The 19,701-nt window shown below is 45.0% G+C and overlaps 1 protein-coding gene across 5 annotated transcripts in view; it reads right to left on the reverse strand.

Annotated features, from left to right (window-relative positions):
* The window catches only part of Astn2 (astrotactin 2), a 997,088-nt gene extending 977,610 nt beyond the window's left edge, over positions 1–19,478 (reverse strand). For 4 of the 5 annotated variants that reach the window (XM_075947013.1, XM_075947012.1, XM_075947011.1 and 1 more), the window contains exon 1: positions 18,866–19,467. In XM_075947013.1, coding sequence (XP_075803128.1) covers positions 18,866–19,331 — 466 coding nt within the window. In that variant the 5' untranslated portion in view covers positions 19,332–19,467. Of the gene's footprint in view, positions 1–18,865 lie in introns of all 5 variants that reach the window. The other variant, XM_075947014.1, reaches the window with a different exon arrangement.
* Positions 19,479–19,701: the final 223 nt, after the last annotated feature.

A 19,701-nucleotide genomic window follows, 5' to 3' on the forward strand; every position in this document is an offset into this window, starting at 1 on the left:
AGGAGACTGGGAGCACCATGGAAAGGCCAGGAAAATGAAGTAGCTGCTATTGGGATGCAAAGTAGAAAACCATAAAAGAGTTTTGGTTTGCCCCAAATAAGAAAGCCTTCTAAAAGTATACCTATTGCTGCAGAATGTAGATCCCTGAAGTCATTTCCTGAGCCAATATCCTTGCATAGGAATCACCCAAGAGAGGCAAGCATCTCCACAACCATTTGCCAGCCCATTGACTTATATTGCAGGATCCTTTCTCGCAACGCCACCTTCACTAGCCAAGTCTCCTCAGAAGACCCCAAGGCAGGGTCCTTGAGAAATGGGTGAGAGTCAGGAAAAAAGAAAGGAGAAGAAAAACGAGTTGAAGGGAAATTTAAAAAACATGTGCTGGAGAAGTCAAAACAAATTCTAAGCCATTCCACTAGAAGAGAGTTTATGGAGTGAGGCATTCCCAAAATGAGTTTTGAATTATACTCTGCGCCTCATAAAACAGGAGAACTCTTGCCAGCCTCCCCCACTACTCCTGCTTCATCTGTACACTTCTCCCAGCAGGTAAGGAACCAGGAAAAACTGGGTATGAAAGAACCTAAGTCTGTTGTTTTGCATCTGCAATATGAAGCAGTTTCAGTCCCCTGACTTCCAGGAAGGTAGAAGCCGTCTCTGAGCCTTTACCTCACTCTGCACAGCCAGATGATGGTATGGAAGATCCCTGAGAGCCCAGGAAGCTTGGATTTGTATTGCATCTATGACTATCACACAGTTCTACCCTTCAAAAGACAGAGAAAGCATTAGGATGCTTCCTCCAGAAGACCAGTCAAAGTCCAGAGAGAGAACAGCTGCAGGGGTGCAGGGAAGTTGCAACTGTGTGTGTGGGGGGGGAGAAGCATGTCATGACTCATAAGATGCCAGAGATTTAATTCCTGACTCATCTCTGAGGAGTTATTTCCTCTCCTTATCATCAAAATTTGGGACAAAACAGTCTCCAGGGGCTCAGACTGCTGTATGGTCCTTCTAAGAACCAAATATACTTACAAAGTTTTCATCTGGTTTTGCCTCAGCAACTGTCAGCTTAGTCTCTGTGTTATGTTGTCCCTGGCAGATGTGTCAGCTACCTGCTCTGGTGAGGCACTTTCTAGCCGGTATTCTAAGGACTTTACCACCACTGGAGTTTAATCCCCATATACACACACTCCATAGGGATCTAGTTTGTTTCCCAAACCTATTTATGGCCATTGGGTTTCTTACAACTTTAAATTTTAATGAAATAGAGTCCAAATTAAAATTTTATGAGCATCCAAAGAAAGTGGTTTCTGTGAGACTAAGATGATTTTACTGTATAAAAAAAATGTCAAAGTCACTTAAATACTGCTAGTGAGTTAGGTCAGGCATGACAACCATAAAGATTTAGAAAGGAATCATAAAACCCTAAAAGAATGGCTTGGCAAGCACCTAGTCTATTTTAATGAAACCAACATTGGAGATCATCTTTGGTGCATTATGAGCGTGGTTTACGGATGAGAGATGGCCTGGAATTACAACCAGCTGACCCAGACGCAGAACGAGACACCATGCCTACATCCCAAACTTGGCAAATGTATGCACATTTATGTATTTCACATTAAAATGAAATGTTTAATGTGCATCTATTATTTTTTATGGTTCTCTGCTTTAACAGATTCTCTAAGTGCTAATACAAATGGCCTCAGAAACAAGGGTTCAACCTTAAACCAGAAAGCTCCTCCCAAAATAGTCTGTCTTCCCACTCAAGTAAAAAACTTAAGGAAATAGAAGAAGGGCTTTATCAGTCATCAATCAAATATTCAAATACTCTTCTAGGAATTCCTGACAATCATTTCCTTCTGTCAGGTATTCTTCCCTCCAAAAAAGTTCAGTTTTTTCTGTTAATTCTCCGGATAAGAGAATCATATTCTCAGAGCACCCCCTTTCTCACTTGTACATATATGTCTGATTTGTGTACAGACATATGTGTATATATATACATATATAAGTCAGTATTCCATGTAGGTTCAAATGTACTTGATGCTCAGCTGGTGGCGCTGTTTTGGAATAATCAACCCTAATTCTTTTGTGAGTGTTCTCTGCTTTCTTTTCTGTCATCATGTGAATCACCTGTTCCACAAGTTTCCATTAGCACAGACCAAGCCACTTCAGCCACCATGTCTTCTCTGCCATGAAAGGTATATCCTCTTAATCATGAGTTAAGTTAAACCCTCCTCCATTAAGTAGCTTCTCTTGGGTGTTTGGTTATTAACAATAAGCTAAGTGATGCAGTATATAAATGTATATATGCATGACTTTAAGGTGTGTGTGTGTGCGTCTTTGTATGCAATAAGTGTGTGTGTGTGTGTGTACAATAAGTGAGGACTTACAGAGACAGTTTCTGGGGCCATAGCAAGTTCAAGATAATCTTATATAGCTAAGGACAGTGAAGTTGATGAGTTGCTTCTTCTGTGTTGCCACATCTAAGATGGCTCTTCAGGCAAAGAGAAGATCTCCTCCAAAAGGATTCTAGCAATGTACCCCACACAACTTCTAAGGAATGAGCTCAGAGGAAAGATTCACTTTTTCTGACATTCTTGGTATTTCTTTTATGTATAAGAAATCTACAGCAAGACTGTATCCCTTGCATTAAAATTTAAAGTTAAGGTTATAAATACAATTACATTTTAATTGTCAGTGAACTTTCTCTAGCCATGCAATCTTTTTTAAACAGAGCAGAAATATCAGCTGCCATTGTTCTAGTGCCAATATGCCATGTGAGAGTGGGTACCACGCCGTGGTTTAGGGAAAGTGATGTGCTGGAAGAGCGTATCTGTAAGTTATGGACACTTTAATCCCAGCGATAGAGACAGATAAAAGAAGAGCATTCCTTTCATGGAACCGCAGAACAGAATATGCTTTTGTGACTTATGATGGAACCCAGGTAAAAAGTCAGATTCCTACAAAAGACAGTCTTTTCCTACTCAGGAACTGCCAGGGAGAACTTTGCAGAGTGAACATGAGTTTCTTCTCCTTTGTTGATGCGTGAGAAATGGCTCTTCAGGCAAACTCCTCCAAATCGATCCCCGTAAACTACCGACCATAGCTACCTCTTAGACGAAGTTGAAAGAAAGTTATATATTTTTTTAAAATATTTCTGAATTACATGAAGGCCACAACAAGCTTGCAATTCTCTTGTTAAATTAAAAATTAAGGATAGAAATGCAATAAACACTAGCTACTACAGTTATAATTACTAAAGAAAAACGATGCTAAATTATGGTAGCTTATCAACTAGTAAGGGAGACAAACATATTCTGTTTGTGTCCTGCTTTACTTTCTACTGCTGTGATTAAACACCAAGATGCAAAGCAACCTAGGGAGGACAGAACTTTCTTGGTTTGCCTTTTCATATCACAGTTTCTATCTGAGGAAAATCAGGGAAGGAGCTCAAGTCAGGAGCCTGAAGGCAGGAACTGAAGCAAAATCCATGGAGGAATCCTTCTTTTGGCTTGCTGACCATGGCTTTCTCAACTATGTTTCCTGTAGAACCCAGGAACACCTTCCTAGGTATAGCACCACTCACAGTGGACTGGGCCCTCTCATTTTAGTAATCAATGAAAGCAACCCCAACGACTTGCCTGATGGAAGCAATTACTTGATTGATGTGTCCTCTTCTCAGATGATTCTAGCTTTTGTCAAGTTGATAAAAAAACAAAGCAGCACACCTTGAAAATGAGAGTGTCTGTACTGAATGAATATGCAATGTGTTTAGCAGTTGTTTTTTGGAAACAAAAAAAATGATATTAGAACCAGGGACATGACATCTATATTGGATCTTTAAAGGGGACAGTCGATATGAGTAGGTATGAATGTTTTTCTTTTAGTTTTTCAAAACAGAGTTTTTCTGTGTAATAGCCCTAACTGTCCTGAAACTAGCTCTTATAGACCAGGCTGGTCTTGAACTCATAGAGTTTAACTCGTAGAGCTTAACTCATAGAGCCTGCCTCTGCCTCCTGAGATATAATTTTTTAAATAAAATATATATTGTATATATAATATATGTAGTAGAAGAAAACTTTTAAGTGGAAAAATATGAAATTAAGAACATCCATGTCTTCCTGTTGGGTTTGGTCATTATTTCTTGCTATTTGAGATGAATTTAGGTGGCACTGACTGTAGTTTTTGTGGCAAAAGCTATTTTTTTAATTTAATAAGTTAATTTACTATTTGATAATTTTATTCATTTGTACAATGCACTTTGGCTATTTCACCCCCAATGAAACCCTCTTATAACCATGAAACTCTCACTGAACCTTCTCTTCCTCCCATAAAGCTCCTCTCCTATTGTCAGATCAGTTTTGTTTTGATTCATTTTAGGAGAATAACTGAGTTTAATTAGGATTGCTCCTGTAAGCATGAACAAGAGTAATATAGTGGAGCATGTACAACTTCACAGTGGCTGCACCACTGAAGAAAATGATTCTCCTTCCCACAGTAACCATTAATTGCCAAAAGCTTCTCAAGATAACCTTACACAGGTAACCACAGTTTCTGTGACTTCCTGAATACAATGGCTGTGCCATATAATGAAAATAGTATCTCACAGCATCCCTCCCCCTCCTGTGGTCCTTACACTCTTTCCCCCTCTTCTTCTCAATATTTCTCAAGTCTTGAAAAATGGTATGAATACCCCATTTAGATCTGAGTACTCAACAGTCACTAATTCTGATATGATTACTTTTAAAGGCTATCTTCGATCTATATCATTATTCTGGAGACCCAATCCTGACAGTGATACAAAGTTTCCTTTTTAAGTAAGTGCAGCTAATACTATTTATTGTATGACCCTGGGTAATGGACTTGATCTCTCCAAATGGCTATTTCTTCATGTATAATATGAGGATGCTAAAAATACTCATGAAAAAGAGTTTTACAGATCAGAACATACCAATGTGATTATACCTATAGACTGAGAGCTCCATGCATTTTCCAGGCTCCAAGGTCCCTGGCACAGGGTCGATGCTGGCTAATTTTATGTCAACTTGACAAAGGATAAAGTGAGAGGAGGGAATTCCAGTTGAAAAAAATTCCTCTATAAGATTGGGCTACACGTGAGCCTATTGAGCATTTTCTTAATTACTGAATGATATGGGAGGGCCAGATCATTGTGTGCAGGGCCACCCCTTGGCTGCTTGTTCCAATTTCTTTAAGAAGGTAGGCTGAGCTGGGCAGTGGTGGCACACAGCACTTTAATCTCAGCACTAGGAGGCAGAGGCAGGTGGATTTCTGTGAGTTTGAGGCCAGCCTGGCCTAGAGGAGCTAGTTCCAGGACAGGCTCCAAGGCTACAGAGAACCCTGTCTCAAAGTCCACCCCCCAAAAAAAATAATAAGAAGAAAAAGGTAGACTGAGAAAGCCAGGGATGGAGAGCAAGTCAGTAAGCAGCACTCCTCCATGTCTTCTGTATCAGTTCCTACCTCCAGGTACCTGCACTGCTTGTATTCCTCTCCTGACTTCCTTCAAAGATGTAGAAACACAAGCCAAATAAACCTTTCCTCCCCAAGTTGCTTTGGTCATGGTGTTTCATCACAGCAATAGAAACCTCAACTACAGCCTTGCCTGGGCTGCTGAATGCCTGAAAAAGTAAGCATCACGCAAAGGGGCTAGGGTGCTATGGTAAACTGGTTTAGTCAAGGGAATGTGAATTAAAGTCATTCCCCATGCTAACCTCGATTGACTGGTAGTGACTGATGAGGTCTCGTATCAGGAAGGAATCTGGAGCCATGATTAAGTGATTGATTAGCAATGTATCTCATGGATTCAGAAAGAGAGTGACAGTATGACCACACGTATTTTCCATTCATCACTCATTCTTTCTCTCAGCAAACATTTATTAACTGTCCACTGCATATTGGGCATCATTCCAGGCACCTGAGACTCCAGCAGCTGAGCAGCCTGGATGATTTCTCCGGACAGAATACCCTATGTGACCTACTCTTCTCCAGCTCCCTGAATAAGAGCAGCCTCTTGACATTTGCTTAATCCTGGCTGAGACCCAAAGAGGGACTGTCATTTATCTGAAGTCACAGAGCTCCTGCAGTGGCAGAAGCAGAACCAGACTTCTGTTGTCTCTAAACTGAGCAGAGCTGTATGCTTCTCAGCTTACAAACCTGTTCCAGTTTCTAATCCTTGCTGCAGCCAGTGCAGAGCCACAGCCCCTAGATTGCTCCCCAGATCCCCCTCGTCCTCTCCCCTCCTCCCACCCTGCTTTCCTGCATGCTGTCTCTCTGAGGGCAGAAGAGCCCTTCTGTTCTCTGTCTGGAAAGAAGGAGGAAGGTGGATGGGGGAGCAACTCTCCAGAGGCCTCAGGAGTTTGGAGAGGTGTTTTAAAGCAGCTAGAGAACAAAGAGGAGAGAAAGGGAGGGGTAGGGACAGTAGGAGGCCCACTATTGGCAGTCTGGTAATTGCTTGCTTTCAGTGGTCAGCTTCTCAGGTCTCCCTCCCTGGAGGAAGCTAAAAAGGACAAAATTGAAGAAGGTTCTCTCACAAATTAGTGAGTTTGGACTTGAAACTCCAGTCACACCTGGGCTCAGAGCCCAGGGTTTGATCTCAAAAGCCCCATAAAGAAGCCAAGTGAGAAAGGAGGAAGGTTTTTCAGGCAGGCTGCCGTGTTCCAGCCTCAGCGGCTCTCGGAGGGAGTCCTCTCCCTCCAGGACGCCTGCAGGAGCCTACAGTGAAGAAGAGCTTCACAGATGACTTCATTTAGTCACATCACATTAGAGACAGAAACATCCCAGAAGAGAAGAGGGCCTCGATTGTAACATCAAGCAGAATGGGTACCAACGGAAGACACGCAGCTGTCCATGACCACATCACCCATAGACTGGGTTTCATGAGGCGTCTACCTGTGGGGCTACACACATCTCTGCAGCCCTTTGCATTTCAGTCAGAACCCATTGCAGACAGTGTTCTGAACTTCAGGTCTTGCAGAGGAAATGGCTAAACAGAATCCTCCCCGTCTTCTGGAAGCTGCTGGGCCCAGGCTTTTAGAAGTAAATGGAATAGAAAGTACAAGGAAGGAGGTGAACACAGGTACTACTTTGGTTCAGGAGGACATCTTAAAGGAGGTAATATTTGAGTTTTGTGAGCCAAGGAAAAAATGGTAGACAATGAACTGGGAAGGAAGCAAATTATTTAAGATTTTGTGGACCTTGAAGCAGAATTAGGATTTTTATCTTAAGAGTAATTGAAGGCTTTAAACGAGGAAGTAGCAAAAAGCAATTTGTTGCCTGGAAAGGTTCCTCTGGCTACTCTGTGCAGCGGGGGCGGCCAGATTTCTATAAAGAGCAATTAGTAAATATTTTCAGCTCCACAGGCCAAATACTCTCTGTGGCCATCAGCCTGTGCCACCAAAGAGCAACAGTGGCCACAAGCAGCACAGAATCTAATGAGCGTGACTGTGTTTTAACAACACTTTATGGTCAAAGAAATCACAGTCCCATGCTGCTATCATGTATCAGAACATGGTGTTTTTCTTATTTTTGATGATTTAATCAGTTTATAAGCCATACAACATCAAGCATAGTGCTGCATTTGGCCCATAAGTCATGAACTGCAGTGAGCAAAGAAACAGAGAACACAAGAAGACCAGGAGAAGACCATGTTCTGGACACAGGTGACAGCAGTGGACATTCAAGAGTGACTTCTTCTAGAGGACATCAAAACAGCATGAGGCAAGGCGAAGGATGGGAGGCAATTCATTGGCTTGGATAACTGATCTCTTGAGATGGGGATATACAGGCTAAGTGGGCTTAGGAATCAAATCAAATAGTAACAGTGTGTTCCCCAGCAGGACTTAAAAAAAAACAGTGGGCCTTATGGTTCATAAATGTGGGCCTTATGATTCATAAATATGACACAAGTTCATTCATATGTAAATTTTAGGTTATTGAGACATTACCATAACTATGCCACAAATACTGCATGTGACATGTTTACATGAAATCTGTATTCATCCTCCATCTAAAACCTAAGCTTAGTTGGGCATTTTGTGTTGCCATTGCTACAAGTAGCACTCACACCAGAAGATCTAAGCATCCAGGGAGGGAAAGAAGCAAGGCATCTTGGAAGAAGCAATAGTGAGGTCATGCCCAGGATTTCTGTAGGTGACGTGGAGATGAGGTGTGATCTAGGGGGAAGCAAGTAGCACTCCTACCCTCAGGTCAGGAATTCAACCGTGTGCACATCATCGGTGAGGCTAGGGCCTCAGGCAAGGCACATGAGGAGTGCAGCTGAAGTCATGCATGGGCCAGGGTATCTCAGAAATCCTTCAAAGACATGCCAGAGTCAGCACCTTGAGGAAATGCAGGTTTCCAAGCCTTGACCCACTTGACCCAGAAGTTCCTGTGCTGAGAGCCTGGGTTTGACTGTGTCACATATGAGATGCTAAGTTCAGAAAAATCTGAGTTAACTAACCCTTTTCCATGTACAAATCTCAGGAGCCCAGCAGGCTGCTGCTGCGGCTATGAAAACCATGGAAGGAGGAATTCAGGTAATTGGAACAAAGACAACACAGAGTAGGCAGAAATCCTCTCATCGGGACCCCTCAGATAAAGCTTTGCCCATATGGTGGGCATCGGGAGTTCCTGGATGCTGGTCAAAGGATCAGCCATAGTGAACAGGTACCTCCCCTTTGGCACCTGGCTCTCACTTAGTCATCAAGCAAAGCACCCATCTCCTGTGCCTCTCCTTACCATCCCACATCCTTCCTTCCTCCGCCCACAGCACCAATGAAATGATTCCCCAAATGTAGCTATTACTGTGGCTGGAAATCTCTTTACTGCTGATTCTGCTAATGGAAATGTTCCTTTCCTTTTCGGCTGCTTGCAAAGCCACTCGTGACTTCCCTGCGTGCCTGAGAGTAAGACTCTGTCAGCCAGCCACCACCAGAAGGGAGAGGAATATCCCCCACCTGCTACTCCAACACTCACCAGCCTTAGCCTCAGTGTCTCAGTGCTTCTCTGCCTAAACTGTCCTCAGACAACCCCAGAATTCCCTCCTGCCCCCACTTCCCCATAGCTGGCAGAGATCAATGGCTATTTCATGCTTTTGTGCCTTACTGAGTGAGGAACAGGGAGGGAGAGGAGAGGCATAGGCAGTCAATCCAGATATAGAAAGAGGGGGGGGGAGACGTGGAGTTCACATTCATTATTTATTCATACCTCTACCCCCCACACACACACACCAAATCAAATCAAAACAAAACAACAAAGGTCCCAGGTGGCAAAGAGTCACAGAACATGCTGGGCTATGATGGGTATTCAGCATTTCCACGAGGATCACAAGGCTTACTGTAAGTAAGAATTGTGCACAGTGCTGGGTCCTGACTAATTTGTAGCTTATGGAGAGTTCACCAAAGAAACATAGCCCAGAAAACCACACACACGATTGCCGTGCTCTATTTGCCTTAAGAATAAGCAGTCAAAGCCTAGTTTACAGAGATGGCATGTGGGAACCCTGGCTTAGGCAGATGTGTGTTGGAGAGTCTGCATCCGGTTTCGGATGCTGAAAGCTGGCACATGCTCCACTTCAGCTCACTGACTCCCCATCAGAAACTTACCTAGTGTTCATCTTGCACTGGAGCCCCTATGGGGTCTTGGAATATGGACATCTCTCTGCTAATTCAATGAGAGATTTATTTGACTGAAATTGAAAGGCATATTATCTAATTCCAGTGTTCTAGAAGAACATATATTAATGGATGTTTGTAGAATTCTAATACATAATATTGTTTCTGACCAATGCAAATCCCATTTTAAAAGTATAAAATATAAAAATAACATAATAGTGCTAAAAAGCACAAGAGCTTAAACAGAGTACACCCAGCCAAATAGAAACTGTGTATCATAGATACCAGATGCCCTGGCCATTGCTAGAAAGACAACACTAAACTTCTACAAATTCCTGAAAGGACACGGTCATTAAGTCTTCTGTAAGACTACACATAGCATAAAGGTGGGGAATTCCTAAGGGATGGGAGAAAGGAAGAGCAGGGAACATGAGTGAAAATGGAAAGATGGGGAGACAAAAGATAAAGCAGAAGGGAGGCACCCTAGAAGGCACAGAAAAAATAAAATTTGCCTCCCAAGCAAATTTATGAGTGGCAGAAGCATCCACGGTATATGAACCGAAGCCCAGTGCTCATGACAAAGAAGCACTAAGCTGTGTGTGTGTGTGTGTGTGTGTGTGGTGGGGGAAGTATGAGGGAGAGATGTTGAGTCAGCTACATTCAGCACAGAAACAAGGTGCTTGGCTCCCTTGTGCGGCAAGACAGGCACACCCAAGAACCTATATGAGAAATGGCTGAAACTTCTTCCTAATGAGAAGTGGCAAGAAGTAAAATGGGGTAGACAAAGAGATCAAATTTGACAGTTTCTCTTATCCTGTTTGGCATGAAAGTCAGAGAAAATGTAGAACCCAAGACCCAGAGAGAACTGGTTTGGGTTTGGACCAAGTTTAGTTTCATATGAGCCATGTAGTTTTCAGTATGTTTCTCAGGTTTATGCTTGCTTGTGATACATGCAAATGACATTTGCCCTTGAATGCTGTGTGGAACACATAAAAAGGCAGTAGAAGTAGGTGTTACATGGAGCACAATCATTGTCAGAATGTGGTCACTATTTCTAGGATACTGATAGTTACCTGACACTAGTGGATTCTCTCTCCTCCCGTTCCTGGTTGCCTGGTGGCTGTCCTTCTTAAAGCAGAAGAATTACACAGCTGATTAGCAAGTCAGCACACATACGATCTGATGTCTGCCCCACCAATGACTTGCTAAGGACATCTTGCTTTTCTACTTCTAACACTTGATAATTCCAGAACATGTTATCTTCTTAACTGTCCAATTCCTTCCTGTTTGCCATCATACCCAGTTCTAATGCTTTACCTGGTTTCCAAACTCTTAAAGTAAGGCCTTTCCACACATCCAGCACCATTTCTTCTAATCATGCTGTCTCTTTTGTACCATACACAAAACCCAGATGAGGGCACTGGAAACAATGGTGGAAATGGTTCTTGGGTCTCGGGTTAAGAAAAGCTCCTTGTAAGAAGAGGTGCTGTTCAAACTCATCCTTAAGAAGAAAAGTGTGATTGAATTTATGGTTTTTTCAAGTATGGATTTGGGCATGGGATATAGCAAGCATGAGGTTACCATTATCCATGATCTTCTGTACACTATGCCATGCCAAGGAAATAGTCATTGTAGTACAAAATAAGGGCGGTCTGCTGGCTGGTTGGAGCCTGCACAGCAAAGCAGCACAAGACGGGTAAGGAAACATGTGCTATAAACAATGCTCTTGTTCTACTCTGGGTTGTCATACTTTCTCACATGAACAGTATTCTGGGGTCCTTCTTTTCCCATCCCTTCTCCTCACAGAGCAGAGTGTAATGCTTTTGAAATGCAAGTCAGAGCTTGGTTTTTTTTTTTCATTTAAGCTCATGCATATCCAATGGCACAGGGACCAATGCTGATATCCTGACAGTTCCCTGCACAGCCATGTGTAACTTGGTTTCTCTTTGCCAGCTTGCCCATTCCACTCAAACTGCATTCATCATCTTTTGCTGTGCCTCAAATGACCTGGGTCTGCTCCTGATTCAGGTCTTTCTGGGATGACTCTCTGCTTAGGATTCCTTCTTAGAAATCCTTCTTAGATTTTCTTGGATAATAATTCATTTCTCCTAAGCCTTCATTCCAATCTCACATTTTCAATAAACTCCTCTCTCTATGATATTTTATATTAAAACTTACTCCCTCATCTCAGAACTCTGAATTCTCTTTTCTTCTATTTGTTTACTTTTTATAGAACCTGTCATCTTTCATATACTTCAGAATTTGCTTATCCTATTTAACTTTGTTGTTCTGTAGCAGTAGACATGTACATACATGTATGCACACATGCAGATGAGGGAGAAGCCTCCTGAATGCAGTGGTCCTTGTAACCAACTCTCTTACATATCCAATGGTACCAGAGCAATCAGGCATGTCACGGATGCTTTGGAATTCTCCCAGGACTGGCAGCTATCATGATGGTTTTCATACTGATGGTGACTGGTCAATGCTGAAGCAAAGGGTTCAAGAAAACTCCAGTGGGAAGTTGGCACTTGAACTCAGTCTTAGATGGAAAATAGGGATTTTATAAGGGTGGGGGTGAAGCACTTAGAAATTGAAGGGGAAAGGTCCTTGTAGAATAATCGGATAGAATGTGATCAAGGGACTTGCACTAGTATGTGGAGCCCGAACCTGGCCTAAGAGCAAGAAGAAAATGCCAGGTGAACATTCCCATTATGATACTTGTTTTTCTGATAAAATCAATTTGACGGGATAAACTGACTAGAAAGGAGACTTCTCGGGGAAAATAAATGAGTTGACTACAGAAATTTCAGTAGCATAGAGAAGTGTTGCTGAGCCCAACAGTGTCTGTAGCAATACAGCGGAGGACATACTTCCCTCATGAGGTTAAAGCCTTATGTTTGTGAATACAATGCCTTTCTCAAATTTCAACTTACAGACTTGACTGAATCTATATCCTGGCATGCCTGGAATGAAACTGCAGACTATATCAGTCTTGCACTTAACATTTCTGTGGATAATCCCCACCTTTTCCATTCAAAAGAAAATTCTTTCTGGATGCTGTTGTCCAAAAATACCCACAGACAGTAGAAAAAAGCGACTGAAAGCAGACAGCAAGTAGTAGCAAACAGAGCAAGTCCTGCCAAGCACTGCTGTCTGACTGCTAGTCAGGCAGAAAGCTGTTTGCTCTGCTGCAGGGAAGGGAAACCCAGCTATAGTTAATCTTCTGTTGCCACTAGCTGGTCAGTGAGAGAACTAGGGAAAGTGTCAGCACAGCCAACCAAGCATGCCTCTGATTCTGCTCCACCCAAGGTTAAATACAACTATTCCTTCTTCTAGAGAAGAACAGACTTTTTCTGTCTATCCTCTAAGGAAAGGGTCCCCCTCCTCTAGGACAAAAATACATTATCTGACAGGTTCTTTTGGAGAGATTGAATCCAACCAGCTGGATACTTGGGCAGGAAACAAATTCAATTTCCCTAAGGAGATTTTTCTGCTTAAGGGTATTTATTTATTTATTTGGCAGGGAAGGAGAAAAGACTGGCATACTTTATGATGCTCAAAAACACTGCATGCACTGAGATGCATCAAAGCTAGTTCTTCATGTAAGTGGAGCCTAGGTTCAAGTGTTAACTGGAGCTGGGCGTTTTTCTTTGTCCAGACTCCATGTTGCTATATAATATGGAAACAGTGGGTTGAATGCCTTCTAACAGTTTGTAATCAAAAAAGACAATATGCTATCAGTTTTAGGACATCACCTAAGAGGTCACTGTCAATTTCCAGCCCCCCCCCCTTTCTCTCAGAACACATGTTCATGTCCTCTGACTTCAGATAAAACCCAAAATACAACATGCAAGGGGATGAGAAGCAAGTAGTTTTCACTGCAGGATGCCTGGTCACAGTCAAGCTCTGGGTCCTGCCAAAGCTACCACAGGTCTGCTGTCTCATTACTGGCAACACCACCTCCAACTCACAAATGCACATTAAGCACCTCAGACACCAAATCTGACAGACTGTGGCAACTCCACCCCCTTCTCTCCACCATGGTGCTCTCTGAGAGCAAGCAATGCATTTCTCTCTGCCTTGAGTGTTAAATAGGTTTCATTAGATTTCAGCTGGAAAGAAGTAGGGTGGGGAATGACAGAAGGAACTGGAAAGGGGAAAAGCATGCAGACCAAGAGTTGTGTTAACAGAGGTGTGCAGGACTGCAGCCTAAGGCACCGTTTACACTTATCCCCATCCCAGCAGGGCAGATACTGAAATTTGACTGTTACCCAAATATACCCATTTAATGACAATTAACTTGGTGACTGATGGAATACAAACATTGCTTGAAACATAGCATGATATTGAGATAGAGTCTCCCTTTTTTCCATTCCAGAATCTCTCACAGCTGAACAATGGAATTGATGTTAGCAAGTATTCTGGCATCAGAAATACCGTTGGGTGACATAGCACACTTGTAAGCATTGTTCCTCCATGCAAATGAAAGGTATGAGTCTTTATAATCAAACCAGAAACCAATACAGAGACAATCTCTAAGGCCCTGTGTCCCCTTCTCAAAAACCTGACCAAAAGCTGCTAGTTTCTTGGTGATTGGTGACCTTGTCTTCTCTTAGCCAGCTTATACTATAACCCGGGGGTCAGCACACAAGCTGCTGGACAGCTCCCTTGGCCTGTCCCTGCTTTCTATCTTTGCTTTTTGGATGTTCTTTAAAAAGACTCCCCACACAAGAAAGGTTTCTCATTGTGCACTGATGACATTTAAAGAAAACCTCTTCAGCCCTCTGCGGAGTGTTCTCTTAATGAGTCCTCTGCTCTCATTCACCCCCAATTAGGTGCCTCGTCCCTTACCCCACCTTTGAGTATCAATTTCTATGAAGACTACAAAAAAAAAAAAACCTTCACTGGACTGACCATTGGATGGATCACTTGGGCATTTTCATAGTGTATGGTTTTCCTCCACCCAAGTTGATCACTTTCTTGAAAAAGGCATCTTTTCAGGGACTGGCCATCAGGATTCAGCCAGACTTACTAATGGAGGTGCATTTAAAGATATACTCAAAGACCGTTCTTTCTTCACACTCCTACTGTCTGTACATTACATTGGCTCCTATCAGGTTTACACAGTAAGACAAATTATTCACAAATGTTGACACTTTTTTTCTTCTTTGGCTGAATCGGGCAGTAAACAGTCTGGCCAGATTCTAATCATAAAGAGAAAAAAGGATTATACCTCCCTATGCCTGGGTATGGAACTTAAATCCAGGAGCAGACTGCAGGGCTGCCAGGGGGCAGACAAGGACCCTGTGGTATGCAGGTCGACCTCAGAAGCCCTTCATTAACTCTTGTTCCTATTCAAAACCAGTTTTTTTCAATACATCTCCACCAACACCCCCATGTTACCAGCAAAGGCAAATGAAGTGAGAAATGACAGAGTAGGTCACAGAAGCCTTACACCACAGGATTATTTTAGGCCTCATCTACCCACTCATATTACAGCACAAAGAACTGCATATCTGAAGGGGAAAATGACCTGTTCAAGGTCATAGTGAGCCATGTGAGAGATTACTAGAGCCTAGCACTAAATAAGTTCCCCTGGTATATTTAACACTCAGGTTCTCTTCAAATTTCCTTTTACAATCTTCAGTGAACTGTAGCTCAAGTTTATTTTTTTTTCTGCTACAAGAAGTATCCCAAAAAGTCTAGTCTTTAAGTCTATAGAGATATCTTTCTTCCCTGATGTTACGTCATCTCCACTGTCATCTGCTACTAAACAGCATGTCCTTGACAGTCCTCAGTCCTGGGAATTGATCATTTAATTCAAGTATCACTTTCAAACTCTCCTACTCAGCTCTCTGGCATAGTGGATATTCCTGCGAATTAGTTTCTTTTCTTGTTGATGCAGAGATTTTCTCTCTACCTAGTACCTGTCCTGTATCAACAGCAACCTTTCTTCAGGATGCCAGCTTGACAACCGCCAAGAAGACCCAATAGTCAAGGATCCTGCTTACAGTTCCAGCATTTTCCCACAGTGTGAGTTTGTACAGGAATCTCTCAGAAGGTTTCCTCATCTGTCAACTGGGAATAACAGTAGTTCACTCTCCATAATATTTTGTATGAATTAATAATACATGGCAAGAGTAAAACTCTCAGCGTGACATTAAAGATTCAATAACTACTTGCTATTCCTTGATCACTTTTAGGAAAAATTTACTTTGTCAATGCCATTGACACAATCAGATTCAAAATAAGAGGCCCATGCATGAGAACCTGGGGATCCTCCATATCCAAATGTGAGTTCCAATTTACAGAAAGCAGCCTGGATTTGTGGGAGAGGAAGAGGTATAAAAAGAAATGGATCCAAATGGAAAATCTCAGAAATTACCAATTCAAGACAGGGTGGAAAGAGGGAAGATGGCTTTGAAGAATAAGAATAATAGATGGTATATGCAGAGACATACCTTAAGGGCCCCACTAAATTTTTGTGTTTTTGTAACATTTAATGCAAGCAACAACCCTGAGTCCAGGACCCAAGTTATGGCAGGGAGGGCTTTGCCAAGCACTATTATACCCTAGTGGTGGCTCCACACTCCCCACTAGTGGCAGGATTTGAGCCCCAATTTTGTACACACAGCTATGACCCCTCCCTATAAGAACAAAGTCATGGTGAAAATAGAGTCTTACTGGCTAGAAGTAAATATCAGAGAGCACGAATAAAGGTCCAGAGGTGCAATGGAGCTGCCTCAGGACACTGGGAAAGAAGAGGTCATAAATAATTCACACTGCCCACCCCCTCCTGGTGCTGTCAGAAACGCTCATTGCCAGGCAGCCTGGCCCTCTAAGAGCTCATTGTGCACTTCATGTTTACACGCAAACATTCGAAGACCAACACAAATAAAAAGCCCACGTCTCCCTACACAGCTCCTGCTATACCCTGCCATCTGCTGAGTACCTCGCTAGCCAAATCCCTGTCAGGAGCTCTTGAGCTGCCAATGCAGGACTCTGGGGTGGGGCGGGGGTGGTGGTGGGAACCCAATTCACAGTGTGGACCCAAAAAGCTTAGCGCAGCCAAAGAGGTAAGTGTCTAACTACTCCAGGGGCAGAAGGTCCCCAGTCACCCAGCTCTGGCCTGTGTATCAGGAAAAGGCTCCAAACGGAGTGTACCAGGGACTCTCATGCTTATTCTAAAGCACTCAAGACTTCCAGCTCAGGGCTTTGTTTGACTCTTACTGAGGTGCCCATCCACTTGAAAGCCAAAGTTAAAAATGGCAAGAACTGCTAGCTCCAGGAATTCTGAGGCAACTGTATAAGTAGCTGGACTTAATTCTCACATCTTTGATGAACTTGAATGCTCTGAAGTTCTGAATGCCAACTCAGGCACTACTCAGGGGCCAGCATTCTGTCTCCTTCACTTGAGTGGCTATGCAGAAGGACCTCTCTGCTCCTGGCATCTTATGTTATCTGGAGGAGAGCTATGTCGGGATGGAGGGGCAGGTGCATCACTGAGAGTGGTGAGAGAAGAGACCTACACCCCAAGCTTAGTGCCTTCATGAACTCCACTTAGAGCCTTATTCACCACCTTCCTTGGATGTGAGCAGCCCCTGGGTGCACATGGGAACGGCTACTGAGAGTTTGTATGCATGTGTCTATGAGTGCTTAGCTTATGATGCAAGAGAGGCAGGGAAGGAAGGAGGGGGGAGGAGGAGAGAGAGATTGTGTGTGTGTGTTTGTTTGTGTGTCACATGATACACTCCAGAGGCACTGCCATAGGAAGTCCCCTGGGAACCCGCAAGGGATTCTCCTGCTTGTCCCCTCTAGAAATCTCCACAGAAAGCTGTTACTCAAGTAACAGCTAGTCAGAAAGGCATGGGGACCCCAAACCCGGTGGTCAGCCTCGTTGCTGGCTCAAATGCCAAAGAGCGAAAATGAAAGGGAAAGGAGCAAGGGTATTGCAAAGTAGATTTTAAAACATCAGGGCTCCCGGGGGAGTGAAGACTAGTCCATTACTGTGTAGGTTTTTCCCTGAAAGCCAAGAGTTAACCTCGGAGGTTCCGGACTGGCTCCTAAGAATGCCAACCACTAAAGCCCGCCGCTTCGCGACACTGGAACCAGATCTAGATCCCCAGAAAACAAGGATCTTGGAGAAGCTTTTCCATGCGAGCCTTTGGCGCCTCTCCCGCACTGTTTTTGGCCTGACTCCGACAACCAATCCCGCCCCGCGCCCCCAAGAGGGGAGGAGAGAGCAAGCGAAGAGCGAGCGCGGGAGAGCTAAGGGGAACAACATTTTTGTAAATGCTCTCTGAGATAATTAAGCTATCAATTACCCGGGTGGGAAATCAGCCGCGCTTCCCACAGCTCCACGGAAGGGCCGACTCCTCTGGGATTCGCGCCGGGAATCAGTAGGCGGCAAGCTGCTTGCGAACTTTCTGATTAACTTTTCTATTTGAGCCCCCTACCCCCATCAGTTTCCTCTCCTGTCCTTTTTCTTGCTTTTATTATTATTAGCCCAATAAGCGAACAGCAAGGACAAGCTTGCTCTCAACTAGGAGGAATGGAGAAGGGAGAAGATGATGAGGATAACGGTGATGGAGGGAGTATGTAAAAGTGGAGAGCTTGGGCTCAGAGACCCAGTCCTCAAACATTACTCAATCAATTCCAGCCCCAATTCACAGAAGGCCAAAACCGAAGCTCAGAGGGGAAGCGACTTAGCCAAGGTCACCAAGCCCATACGGAAGCAGAGCCTTCCCGGACTGGGTCTTTCCTTATTCACGTAGCTACTCTGCAATGATCCTGAGAAAACCCACGGGAAAGGCAGAATCCCCAACTCCGAGACCAGAGAAAAGTGGAGCTGTCCAGAGGGGTAGTGCTCAGCTTGACCATTAACTGGTCAGGACAAGGGTCTTTCTTGCTCAGTTTCTGGTCAGAGCACACAGAGCGACTCATGTCTCCAGCGTCCGGAATGCAAGGGGCGGAGCTCAAAAACGGATTGCGAAGCGGAGGGCCAGGTCCCCACTGCGGGATCCTTGGCACGCCCCCGGGCTCCCAGAGCGCGCGCTCCAGGACCTCCTGCCCCACACTCCTTCCCAACCACCTGTGCGCCCTCGGGGCCCCTTCGCTGCCCTTTGCCTACCCAGGTGGGGCAGCCTGGAGCGGGGATCCCCAGGGCGCCCCCACCAGTCTGTCATCACTTAGGGGTTCTGGGTTCCTTGCGACTCCGCGTGAGTGGCACCTACCCTTACCCAGGGTGAAGAAGGGCAGCTCTGTGTTGTCCAGGTCATCTTGCACCGCGATGCGTCCGGGGAGCTCATTACGCACAAAGAGCAGGAGACGAGACTCCGCAGCTGTGCCAGTTGAACCCGCGGAGCCCGGGGACGCGGCGGCCGCGGAAGCGGCGGCTCCTGCTCCGGCTCCGGCTCCCGTCCCGGCCGCGGCCCCGGCGCGGGCACCGCTCCAGCCGATGTCGCTTTCCCTCAGGGCGGGCAGCGTGGACACCGTGACGGTCTTAAGCCGGCATGGACTGTCGGGCTCCCGCGAGGCGGCGGCGGTGGCGCCGGCCAGAAGCAGCGGCGGCGGCAGTAGAAGCAGAAACAGCAATAGCAGCGGCGGCGGCGGTGGCGGCGGCGGCCCCGGGTTGAAGCCGAGACTCGGCCGTCCCCGAAGCCCCAAGCCGGGGCCCGGGCTCCGCCGGGCTCCGGCGGCGGCCATGGCGGGAGGGGCTGCGGTGCTGCGGGCGGTGGCGACGGTGGCGAAGAAGGAAGAAGAAGCCGCGGTGGAGACGACGGACACTGAAGCGAACCAGGACGCCCGAGCTAAGGAGCCTAGAGAGCCACTAGCCAGCAGCCCCCAGCTCTGGGCTCCGCCTCCCGATCGGTCCTGGACCGCCCCCCCGCGCCGCCTCCCCGCGCCCCGCCGCTGGCCCCCCTTCACCTGCTCCCCTGGCGGACCCTGAGCGTTTTGGAGGCTCCGCCCGGCCTCGTGCATGCCCCAGTAGCTCCCTCCCCTTTCCCAGGATCCCCCCCTATGGCTCCTGCACAAGGTTTTTCAGCTTCAACACCTTTCTCTAAAATTCTTAACA

The sequence above is a fragment of the Microtus pennsylvanicus genome, chromosome 13 (assembly GCF_037038515.1).
Source record: "Microtus pennsylvanicus isolate mMicPen1 chromosome 13, mMicPen1.hap1, whole genome shotgun sequence".
Lineage (NCBI taxonomy): Eukaryota > Metazoa > Chordata > Mammalia > Rodentia > Cricetidae > Microtus > Microtus pennsylvanicus.